The sequence below is a fragment of the Cuculus canorus genome, chromosome 5, assembly GCF_017976375.1.
Source record: "Cuculus canorus isolate bCucCan1 chromosome 5, bCucCan1.pri, whole genome shotgun sequence".
In the NCBI taxonomy this organism is placed as follows: domain Eukaryota; kingdom Metazoa; phylum Chordata; class Aves; order Cuculiformes; family Cuculidae; genus Cuculus; species Cuculus canorus.
In genome coordinates this window covers 18585871-18598212 of record NC_071405.1, presented here as the reverse complement: position 1 = coordinate 18598212, position 12342 = coordinate 18585871, and the positions used below count along the sequence as shown (strand labels likewise).

The 12342-nt window shown below is 38.3% G+C and overlaps 1 protein-coding gene across 30 annotated transcripts in view; it reads right to left on the bottom strand.

Annotated features, from left to right (window-relative positions):
* Positions 1-12342, bottom strand: part of NRXN3 (neurexin 3) — a 998348-nt gene that overhangs the window by 551069 nt on the left and 434937 nt on the right. For all 30 annotated transcript variants that reach the window (XR_008449915.1, XR_008449916.1, XM_054066539.1 and 27 more), the window contains 1 exon segment: positions 5825-5944. Coding sequence is in view for 28 of the 30 variants with exons in the window: in XM_054066539.1 (XP_053922514.1) it covers positions 5825-5944 (120 nt within the window). In the remaining 2 variants the exon portion in view is untranslated.

The window sequence follows — 12342 nt, the reverse complement described above, 5'->3', positions numbered from 1 at the left end:
TGGATAGCAAGCTCTGCGTTTTTCACTGTGCTTCGCTGTGCAGTTTCTTATTTGTGAAGAGGAACAGGTCTCTCCCTTAATGCCTATAGTGATTGATTTGACCCAATAGTCCACCTACCAAACAACTCAGACACTTCTGGAACAACTCTTACTGAACTTCCTGAAAATACTCAATAAACATTGATTAATATGAAAAGAGCAGAATGAGAAGTAAGCATAATCATAAACCTGCTAATACTTACTCCATTATTCTCTCCTGGTGCCTGATGTGATTTCTCTTGTTTTAAAAGCACAGCAAGAGGGAAACACACAAAAAAAAGCAACAAGCAAAATGCCCTCCATATATTTTAAACAGCAACCTAGCAACTGAGACATTTGTCACACTGTGACAGATTTTAACGTCCCAATTAAATATTCGAGCTATTCAGTACACCTGATATGTTAGACTTAAAGAATATTTAAATTTTTCAGTAAGCATGCTAGGCACCAGGACAGACACAGAACCTACACATGGAATACACATTCCAGACACATGGAATACAACAGTATGCTAAAAGGCTAGTTAGAGTACAAAGACAAGTTGAGTAACATCAGAATGAAAACATTAACAAAACCGTCATTTTAGTCCTCTATAGCTGTTCGTCAAGATAGTTTTAACTATTTGGTCACACAAGCATTTTTCCATTCTACACAGGCAGTGTGCCACTTAGTATACAAGAGGAATGGTATTAAATCAATGATTTTCTCAACATTTAATTGTTTTTTCATCATCCAATGTACAACCATTATTCAAAACCTGCTACAAATATGTGGTTAATTTTTCTCTCATGAAATTTTCTGCAGTGTTGATTTGGGCTTATGTGGTGAGGTGCTGGCCACAGGGTCAGCCCAGAGGCTGAGAAGCAGCTGGGGCTGCCCCATGCTGGACACAGCTGGTTCCCAGCAGCTCCAATGGACCCACTGCAGGGCACACGGAGCACTGCCACCGCTGGAAATGTGCCCTTTAAGAAAGGGCAAAATGCTGCCTGTGAGTGAGGAACAAAGGAAAAAAAACCACCATCCTTGAAACACTAAGGTCAGAAAAGAAGAAAAGGGGAGTTGCTCCAGGTGCAAAGGTAGAAATTCTCCAGCAGCCCATGAAGATGATCATGGTGGAATACACACCTACACTGCAGAACATGGAGGATCCCTATGCCAGAACAGGTGGATGTTTCTTGAAGGAATTGTGGCCCATGAAAAGCTGACACTGGAGAAGATTTTCCTGACAGCCTGTGGAGAGGATCCATGCTGGAACACCTTGTGAAGGACTGCCACCAATGGGAAAGACTCACAATAGAGCTGGGGAAAAGTGTGAGGAGGAAGAAGTGGCAGAGAGGAGCTTTTACAGACTGACCACAGCCACCTTTCTCCATCTCCCCACAATGCCGGATGGGTAGAAGAGTCAGGAATGAAGGAGAAAGCCTGAGAAAAAGGGGGAGGGGTGTTTTTGCTATGACAGTAATTGGTAAAAAAAATCTCTCTATTTATCTTGAACCATGAACCTTCTCATTCTATTTACTCCCCTATCCGATTGAGGAAAGGGAGTGAGAGAGCACCTGGGTGGGTGTCTGGCTGCCAGCCGCAGTCAGCCTGTAAGTTCAGCATTAAACTGTGCAAACTATCCTCAAATATTCACTTCACCTTCTACAACACCTGCAAGATTAGGGAATATTACTTTCAATTTTATATACACAAAGCTGAGGAATAAAGAGATAAACATATAAGGTTTTAGATCTTAAAAAAGAAATATTTGGCATCCAATTTAGTGGAATACGTAAACTTCAGAGCACTCACTGGCTTTGAGACTCAGCATTTCTAGAAATAAGATCCCGTATTGGGTTTGTGTGGCAAGGTTTTAGCAGCAGGAATGGCAGTGGATGGGACAGGAGTGGCTTCTGTGAGAAGTTACTGGAAAACAACAATATATTGATAGGCCTTTCAAAACTTTTCCTACCACTCACAACATTGTTTTCACAATACTCTTTCTTTTTTCATTCCAACCCAAACAGAAAGCTGACAATATTTAAAAGACAATTGAATGATATATCCTGGCTTGTAGTGTATGAAGAGTCAGATTAAATGAACCGATGGTCTGTTTCTTTCTTAGGTCCTCTTGAAACACCGAAATATTCCTAACTCGCCTCTCATGATCATGTACAAAGCACAATTTTTCAGTTTATACGTTGTCCAAATGCGATCAAATTTTTTGACGTGACATCAGACAAGCACAGTTAACGTAGAAAAAAAAATTTTAAAGCATGTAATCCAAATATGAAGAAAAAATATTATGCAAAACAATTTTTTTTTTTCATTTAGTCCCAATTTTAGTAGTGGATCTAAATTAAAAGACCACTAACGTGGAACGCTTCAATCCAAGCAGATACAGTTGGACAAATTTACAAGCAGCTGAAAAAAGTCATGTATTTCTGATTCTTCAAAAATCCAAGTGACAGTACCAATGCAACTGTTCTTAAATCCTTAAACAGTTCTTTACAAGGAATTATAATATTTTAGTTTGAAATAAAAACAATTCACAGGAACTGAAACTGTATAAGGAAAGTTTGCTTAGACAAACCATCTCACTGCCACTGCTGTGATGTTTAGGGACTGTTTCTGTTTTAGTGCTAGCAAATGAAAATTTCTGGTTTTTCCATACCAGAAGAATCGCATTTTCTTAAAAATAAAATGCTAAAAAAAAAAAATCACTTAAAAAAAATCCTGCTTATTTACTTCAAAAGATTAGAAAAATAAAATGTAGTAATATCAAGGATAAGAAGCAAGAAAACCCCTCTCGTTAGCTCTTCTAGTCTTCCATAAATGCAAAGAAGTAGCCATTATCAGAATAGAATAGAAAAGCCAGGCCTGTGAAACCTGAAGTACTCTGGGACAGGGAACCCAAATAAAGGAGGCATTAGAAACAGAGTGAGGGGTGTTGGAAAAGGTGAACCTAGAATTTTAGAAAAGGCAAAACACGAGAAAACTGGGACTGGCTTAAGAGAAACAGGACAGCAACAGCAGTGGCAGTGCACGAAGTTTGGAATAGTTCAGCGAAAAGCTGAATATGACATGACAACACAAGACCAGAATCAGAACAGAGATGCATTTTCTGAAGAAATCAGGGAGCGAAATTCAGTATTTTCTGATCTCATTAGCTGCTAGCAACACCTTCAGAGTTCTCCTCTAATTCCTTCACCGTGCTCTGCAGAAAGTATTCTACCTACTACAGCTATCAGCAGCTCTTTAGTTCAAGTGGTAGCAGATAGAAAAAATTCTACTCCACTGCAGTATTTGGGTGCTAGCAAGATGTCATAGCAAGAAATATGACTGCTATTTTTGCGTCTCATTTATCACTGATATTCTGAGGTCTGTTCTGAGGCAAGGGGCGATGTAGGAGGAGGGGTTTGTGACTAAGCAGCAAAATGCTGTCCAGAGGATCTGGATTCTGTCTCTCCCTTAGATGTCCTGTAGGAAGCCAAGTCAGTCACTTCATTACAGAATTTTCAAAGGTGGTCATTAATTGTCTAGATCTAATTCTCAAAGTGGCAGGGTTGAGCTAATTTACAGGATCCAATTTACAGACATGTTGAATATTTGTGCATGAAAATGACTGAAAAGTCATGCCAAATTGGTATGAAAAACATCCGACGTTAATCTGATGCCTTGTTTCCAAATCTGCAAAATGGGAAAAAGACACCTACTCACTTCATATAACATAGATATGGGAATAAATCCAGTCACAGCTTCTTAGTTCTGTATAAACATATTGATGAGTAACACAGAACACACAAGAAGGAAAAACAACAGCTCTATATTTAGAGCAAAATATAGTTGGCATGCTTTTGAAAAAGCAATAGGAATGAAAGCAGCAGTCAAATAGACTGTGTATTTTTACAGGGGGCCCAATTTAGACTTCTGATCTATGCCTGAAGACAGCAAGAATCCTGTGGAAAAATCTATGCGACCACATCGTTGAAGACTATGTCATCCGCCTAAGGAAGTGAGATGCAGATTGCACGGAAAATCTTAGCTCTGGCTTTTCTGACTTTTGACTTTGCCATGATGACATTCTTTTAAGAGATATTTTTAGCTGTTATGCATCTTTAATTATGTAATTCATATACATGTACATATGCACATCCTATTTTAGTATAGGATGGTATCATTATTATTTATAAATTCAGTTTCATGAAAAAGAGACTTCAATAAAACAGATGGCATTTTGGGGATTGAGTTGGTAATGCGGAGAGTGCCACCTCATGGTGCTTGCTAAAAAAGCATATCCAAAAGTATTCTCAAAAGTAGAAGTAAATGTGAGGAAACGCTTACCAGCATGCTTCAATAATGCAGAAAGTTCTCTCTTAAATAAAATCTAATTTTCCTACAAGCTAATGTCGACTAACCCTCTGCCAATTTCAACAAGGAGAGAGAAAGATTCTTCTTTTGTACACTTCTGATTCTCTCTTGCAAATTAAATTCTCAGCCTATACAGTACAGCACAAAATTACTTCAGAGGGAAAATATATATCAAGTCATATTTTGAAATCCTGACTCATGGCTTTCCAAATAATCTAGTTACCACATTTCTTAAAATTAATTGCATCCACACAGTAGAAAAGAACTTTTTGCAGACATAGGATACAGTACTCTGAAACTGCCTATGGCAGCCATTCTGTCCAGTTGCCTGCTGAACACAAGTTACTCAAAAGAGAGGACATCAGTATTTGGCAAAACAGCATGGGTCACAACTAAAGGAACATACCCATACCAGTATTGCATTCAGAATCAACGTTCTTTGTGATTCTATTATCAGCCTTCACACCACTGCTGTTTCTTTCAAAAATCCACTTCCCACAGTTATACACAGCTATGAGAATTTTAGACTTAAAAAAGAAGTAAAAATAAGCTTCTGACTCTTGCAGCTGTGGGGAGGGAAACGGACCAGAAAAGAAAAGACTAACAAGTTTTGTAATGAAAAAAAAAGATCAATCTAAAGTACTTTGATCATTTCCATGCAAATCTCCTAACTTGGGAGACACTAGCTTTCCTAAGTGATTGATCTTTTCATCTCCTCCCTGGGCCCCCACCCCTATTTCTCTACAGAAAGAGGCAGGTGTTCAAAAAGCTGTCAGGAAATGCAAGAAAGGCAATAAAAAGAAAAAGAAAAGGCAACTGACGTACTTTATAGGTTATAATATAATATACTCTGGTGAGTTAGGACCCTCCCTAACCTCTAAATGAAGTTGGGAACAAACTGCTCTGTTTGTTTTTTCTTCTGGATGGCTCTGAGATATGAGCACAAGAACTTGGAAAAAAAAACTCAAAAAACCAAGCAACAGATATATCCGTATTCTCTAATACATCAAATGCAGGTTTGCCATCAAGGAAAAATTTGTGCAGAGGAAGGGTTTAGAGAACCTTGGTTTTGATTCGACAGCATTGGAAACTGTCGCATTTGCAGTTCGGGAAAGAGGTATACGCACAGTATATTCCAAACAAAGCCTGGCACAAGAGAGTGACACCTCTTCATTCTTGGGTAGGTGCAAGCTCATTTGTTTCCTAATCCCACATTTCATATTGTCATGGCTGTCACAGAAGTTTTCGGTAGGGGCTAAGAACAGTTAGTCTCTCAGAAGTGAACATTAGTTCTCAAGACAATAACATTAAATATACAAGAAGGAAGGGGAAAATAAGATACACAAGAACAGAGAGAAAGGGTGTAAGGACAAAGAAGCAACTGGGAACAGAGATAAAGATGATGCCAAAAACCCTCATACGTTACACTTACCCTCAGCAACATCATCATCCACCATCAGCTTGAGGCTCTTTCCTCGCCGAACTACCCGGACAGTGTGCCACTCGTTGTCGTTGAGTTTCTGCCCAGCATAAAGAGTTTCAGGTCCCTTGCCTGGGGATGGTGATAGGTACAACAGTTAAAACCAAACTCCCAATTAGTTTAGTGTTTGCTCAATGGGAAAAGTCACTGAAATCAACCTGGTGTGATACAGAGTAGTAGGTTATATAGGTGTATTATGATCTGTAATCAACACCCACACCCACACTTTCCCAGCTCAGAGGGAAGTGAGGGTCACAAACTCTTCCATTTTATGAAGTGTCTTCCTCTGCAGAGCCCAGAGGTCACATGCATTTAAAACAGTAGTAGAAATCTCTCTTGTGCTGTGGTATTCATTTCCAAGTGTCATATCTTACAGGGTACCACAGTTTTAGAAAGACAAGCTGGTGACAGAAATGTCTCTAGAATGGAGCCATCACAGCAGAATTTTGCTCTCATAAGAATCCTGATGTACAACAGCCACAAGGTGCTTAGCATTCTTTCCAAAGTTAATCATGCTGGTCTCTAAACACTGAGGTATCAAACACCAGGCTGGTTTCAGTCTTTTAGTCTCAAAACAACAACAAAAAAATAAATATCAAAACAACCCACAAAAGAATCCCACAAGACTTCAAACTCTAAAACTTCGGGTTTTTTTTAAAAAAAAAAAAAAACACAGAAAGACAACCACTCACCACCCCGGCTGATTGCTCTAAGTTTCTCTGGTAAAGCAGCTTGGCTATTATGTGCTTACTTCACCCCCTGAATTACCAATAAAAAGGTAAAGAGGAGCCCTTTCTTTTCCAAAAGGTAAAACCACAGTTGCCCTTGCAGACAATGCTCCTGGAAAAACAGCATTAGTGCTACCCATATTTGTCCAGCTTTGCTGCTCACACATCACAGTAGACAGGCAATTACCCAAAACATTAATTGTTCAGGTTACAGGACTAGAATATATCACTTATGTCAGATTGTATTCAGTAAAACTGAATAATAGCATGTGCTAAATAAAAAAGAGTCTATGCTCATTTCATTACAGTAGTAGAGTGTTTTGTGACAGAGGTATATCAGAGAAATGCAGAACAAGGACAGCAGAACTTGTTGCATATCAGGCCTGATGTGTGTCATGGTGTGGATTAAAAAGTAAGAGTAGCATATTACATAGTGAGAAAGAATGGAAGGAAGGGATAGGAAAAACATCCAGGGACTTTACATAGTCCACAGTATTCACACTGCCTAATTAGCAACATTACTGCAACTGCTTCTTACTGAGTGGGAACATGGGCAAAGAAGGTGGTGTCTCATTCAAGTAGGATACAACATGCGTAGCAGGATACCAAAGCAAAATTACTATTCTGTTATAGTCACTAAAGAATCATGCAGTTTAGGTTTAAAAAAAAAAGAAGCTTAATATCCTTTCAAATAAAGCCCATTGTTGGCCACAGAAAAAGAGGAAAAAATGTTTTTCTACAGTGAACAGAAAAATAAGGGTGTAATTCTTGGTTTAAAAGGACAGGGAGGCATATACTGCAGTTGCAGACAATATCTCCTTAACTGGAGAAACCCATAACCTCTGCAGTTCCTCATCCATGTGCCAAAGTCACACTGTACTGCGAATGTAAATCTGGCTGTATGAGGCAGCTAGATCATGGCCAGAAAGTTTAAGTTCTTTGGAACCAGACAAGCAAAACTCTATTTAATAGAGTCTACGAAAATTATCCTAGATTTATAATCTGTGAGTAGATTTTATCCCAGAGCACATATCAAAAAATGATGTCTCTGGATGGCCAGCAAAATTATTGCCTACATCAAAATATACTGCATCAGTTACTACAGTTCCACACAGCCACTTTGCAGGTAGGAAGATAAAGGAGTTCATTTGGACCCATGTGGTTTTATGATACCACCTGAAAGCAAAGGAGGAGAAGAAAGGGGACAGAAATACTTAAGAAAATAAAGGAACAAAATAAAACAAAACAACTTTTCCACAAGTCTAGAGACATGGAAGGCTCAGCCAAGAGAAATAGTCAGGGGTGCTGACTTTGTTCAGCTGACAATACAGCAATTTCTATGCAGCAGCTCTGTGTTCAACCCGAGTGAGTAACTCAAAATTGCTGACCTTCAAAAGTTTCCACTTTTCAAACCTAGCCTTACAAAATAGGGGGTGGCCAAAATGAGCTGGTTTGGATTGTCATTGCTGCCTTGGTGCCACTGAAACACTTTCAAAACAAAACTGTGACACCAGTGGAAGTTATCTGAGTAGGTTGTCAGAAAAACATACCTTAATCAAATCAGAAATAAATTAGCAGAAACTTCCATCTTTCCAATTTCTGTTTCCAAATGAATCCAGTTGTCTACAAACAAGATTGCTATTTAGAAGCAACTGGTTAATAGTTTGTGCTAATGAATTTGAAACTTAATTACTGCAGATGCAAATTACTCTATGTTATCTAAGTCGATGTCTTGATCAGCCAATTTAATATTTTATCACAGAAAAAAAGCAAAAAAATAAACACCCAGGAATTTTTAATACCTTTGTTCACTCACAAACCTCTATTTTGTATGCAACAATGGGCATAGGCTTCTTTTAGTAGGGTTACCCAAATAACATACATTCAAAAATTCTTGGGCATCCTCAAGAGCATTCAAATAAGTTTTTCAAATCAGATATATTTGAAGTTGTTAATATCAAGATTACGTGCTAGCTCACAATGTTTTGTCTGTGAAGCCATTTTTCACTAATATCACTGTGCTTGAGCACCCACCCTATTTGCCAGACCTGGCTCCCTGCAATTTCTGTCTCTTCCCAAAGATCAAGTCAGTGCTCAAAGGAACCCATTTTTGTCAGTAGGAGATGCAAAAGCAAAACCAACTCAGATCCTCAACAGGTTTGCAGAAAATGTTCTGCAGAATTGCTTTGAATGTTGTCAGCATTGTATGCAGCTCTGTGTCAACTCAGAAGGGAACTATTTTGGAGGTGATCATAGTTGATTTTCTTAATTTGTTAAATAAAAGGAGTTACATGCACAGTCTTGGGGTTTTTGTGTCGGACCTCATATGCTTTCAAACACAGAAGAACTCCATCCAACCCGCCCAGGGCATTCCAATCATTATCTCCATATCAAAGATGCATTGCTGCTAATTTACAGCTTGGGCCAAATAGACCATATAAAGGCACCAAGAATAGACATGTATAAAGAATCAAAAAGCGATTCACACTTGCTGAAAATGCCAAGTTGCTTTCCATCTGGCCCCCAAGAACTCCCTCATTTAGAACAAACAACTGATCAAAGGGATGCAGTTAAAAATAGCTCTGAAAACAATAGGTGTTGTCCACGCTCAGGAGTTAACAGCACACAGAATTTCCATCCTTTGGAAAGCAAAGGAGAAAGAGGGTTAATCCCCTCACCATTTCTCCACAGGTGGATCAAAAAGCATGCTTTTGCCCTTGGTGCAGGCTATCATTATCTGATCCATTTACATGATTAAAATGACCTTCAAGAAACCAGGCTATCTTCATTACTGCATATCTTATCCACCATTACAGAAGAGGTCAAACATTCAAGCCTGCAGAATGGCAGAAGAGACAACTAGAAAGGACATTGCCAGATTGATGAGAATGGGAGAGGCTCTTCATCATTACACTTACAACAATAAATAATTCTACAGTGATATGCTAATGCTTTTCAGACAAGACCCTCAGTAACAATAAAAAGATTTTATCTGCTTTTTTCTTTTTAATTAAAATGCTCAGCTGCCATCTCAGCTTCATTCAGTGGTAAGACATATATTTGTGGTGGTTTTATGCAAGATCCCTCAGAAATGCCAACAGTATCCCAAGGCAGGGGCTGAGAAGGGGGAGGTTCTTTGCATGTGTGTGCATGTGTGTGGGTGTGTGTGAAGACTGTGGGGGTTCAAGGACAAAGACACCAGTTATTCACACACCTTTATGGCTTCCTGATATATAACGAGTTCCTACAAATATCAAAACACGGGCATAGCTCAAAAACAAAGCTGGCAACTGCTCTCAAAACCTTTTGGTCTTGGTTCTCTGTCAGGCAGCAGAGTAAGTTTTGTTTGGTGTTTCCAGGCAGCAATAGCATAGACAAAGTATTTTAGAAAGGTCTTTTTCTTGATTGGGATCTACTGTTTAACTCCAGAAGCACTGTCAATTGCTATGAGACAACTGCAACCCCAGACTCAGTACATTGCAGACGTTTATGTAGATATCTCAATCAAATCAACACATTCACATACATACATGCTTGTTTTGCTCATATACAGGTTTTAGAATTCTCTTTTTCAAGAAAAGTTTCACTGCCAACTAGGAATAGCAATTCCTCTTTCTTACAGATGGTTAATACCTTCATTGGGGAACCTTACCTGTACCAACCTTTCCGTTTCCTCAAGGAACAGGATCACCTCCATGTACTATGCCACATCAAACATAACATATACTTACAAAACACATGCTTTTAGCAGGACTTAAAAGTTGTTTACAGCTTTACAGAGTGGCTTCATTGGGAAATCAATAAAGCCGAGCCGAGCATGATTTATACCAGCATACCCAGAAGTAAAGTTTAATTATTTACATTCATACAGCAATAAGAACTGCATACACAAAATCCTTTAAATATCCACAGAATCAATTAGCCTCAGAAGTGCAAGTAAGAATCCCAAATCCAAACTAATCAAGTGTATGGAGTTAACTCAACAAAAAATGATAGGTAGCAAGACCACATTACTAGTTTTCTCGGAAACACACCCCAGTCTCCCTACAAAATTGACAAAAAATAAATTAAGCTGGGTTTAACTATTTGGATACAATCTATTTCAAATTTACAATAAAAAAAAAAAGCTCTTATTAAAAAAAAAAAAAAATGTTCCTCACTTTTGCTGTAAATGTCTATAGCACAATATTGAATGACTCTTACAGACACCTCAGCCAATTGCTCCAAGACTCAACATGGATTCAGGCTACAGCTTCTTCATAAGGCTCTTAAGACAGTGCTGAAATTATGTTGTGTGCCTTTTTCCTTGATGTGAATATAATTTGTGATTAAGAACTAAAAAAGGAGACGATTTGATTGCATATATGGTACTGGACACACCTGGCACAGATTGTCTAGGTTTTCCATGAAGGGCAGTGGCCTCTTCTCCTTGTTTGCTTCAATTTAACTGCTGCTGAATTTTAATGCTTTTAGAGACTACATAAGTACCGAGCATCTCCACAGCAGAATCATTTTTAACAGATATCAGGAAGACATTTGTGTTAACGCAAATATGATTCCCACTACAACTGTTTAAACAGGAGATTACAATTCCAGTGAAAGTATGTTTCAGTTCTTCCAAAGAAAATTTTATTCTGATTTAAAATAACGTTTAAAGTGTTTCAACTTCAAGCTAAAGAGTTCTCAGAGTTTGAAAATAAAATGAAAGGGTTTTATTATCTTTCAGGATATTATTCATTTTTAATGGTAATATCTGCTTCCCCATATTTATTGAGGGAGCGATTTGCACTTTTAAGGAAAGGGATTTTATTCTACTTTCACAACCAGTGGGAAGGTCAAAAAAGGGCATGGAAGTATGAAAAAAAAATCAATTATTCATGCATTTCAAATTAAGATTTATAACAGTTAATTTAATTAAACTTCAAAGTAGCTCCAATCAGAACGGTTCTACCTTTGGTTTTAGGTAGGGCTGTCATATGAAGCATTTCACATTTGCCAGAATGCCATGTACTTCTAGTTCCCAACAGATCAGGGCAACAAAAGCTTCAGTATAGGTATATAGAATGCAGAAGGTGCTATATTGTGACTCATCTACAATTTGCCTAAGGAAATATTTGTACACACTGAATTTTCAGAGAAAAAAAAAGAGTGTGCTCAAGAGAGCCACGAGTGTAAGTTAGGCAGCAAGGCTATCACAGAAGCAGCTACAGGGACCTCAGAGAGAAGCCGCTAGAGGGAAACAACCATATTCACTACAGCTGCTGCTTAGACAGTTTTATGTAAGCACAAAGCAATTACAGTACTCGGCGCTGTTTTCCCGTTTCACTTGCTGATGTACTTTGCTTTGAAGATGACTATACCTTGGTGACGAATAAAATAACTGTTGAACTTCAACCCAGATCCACGTCCTTAATAGCAAATATCTGTTCACTTCAGGTATACTGGTTTAATAGATGTAGTTTGCTACCCAAGAAATCAGTCTATGGCTCAAGAAATATGCAAAACCTCACAAAGTTTTACAATAGGAGAGAACGTTAAACTATTACAGCACAGACTATGATGCACAGACTTTAGCCAACCACAACAGTAATAAAGAGGTAATGAGATCATATTTTAAGACAGCTTTACATTTTACTGGCTTTCCACTGATGCAGGCATGCCAAACTAGAGATTTATTTCTTCTGTTTCTTCAGTTTCTCACTAATCCCATTAATGTATCTTACTTGAAACATACATGGACTG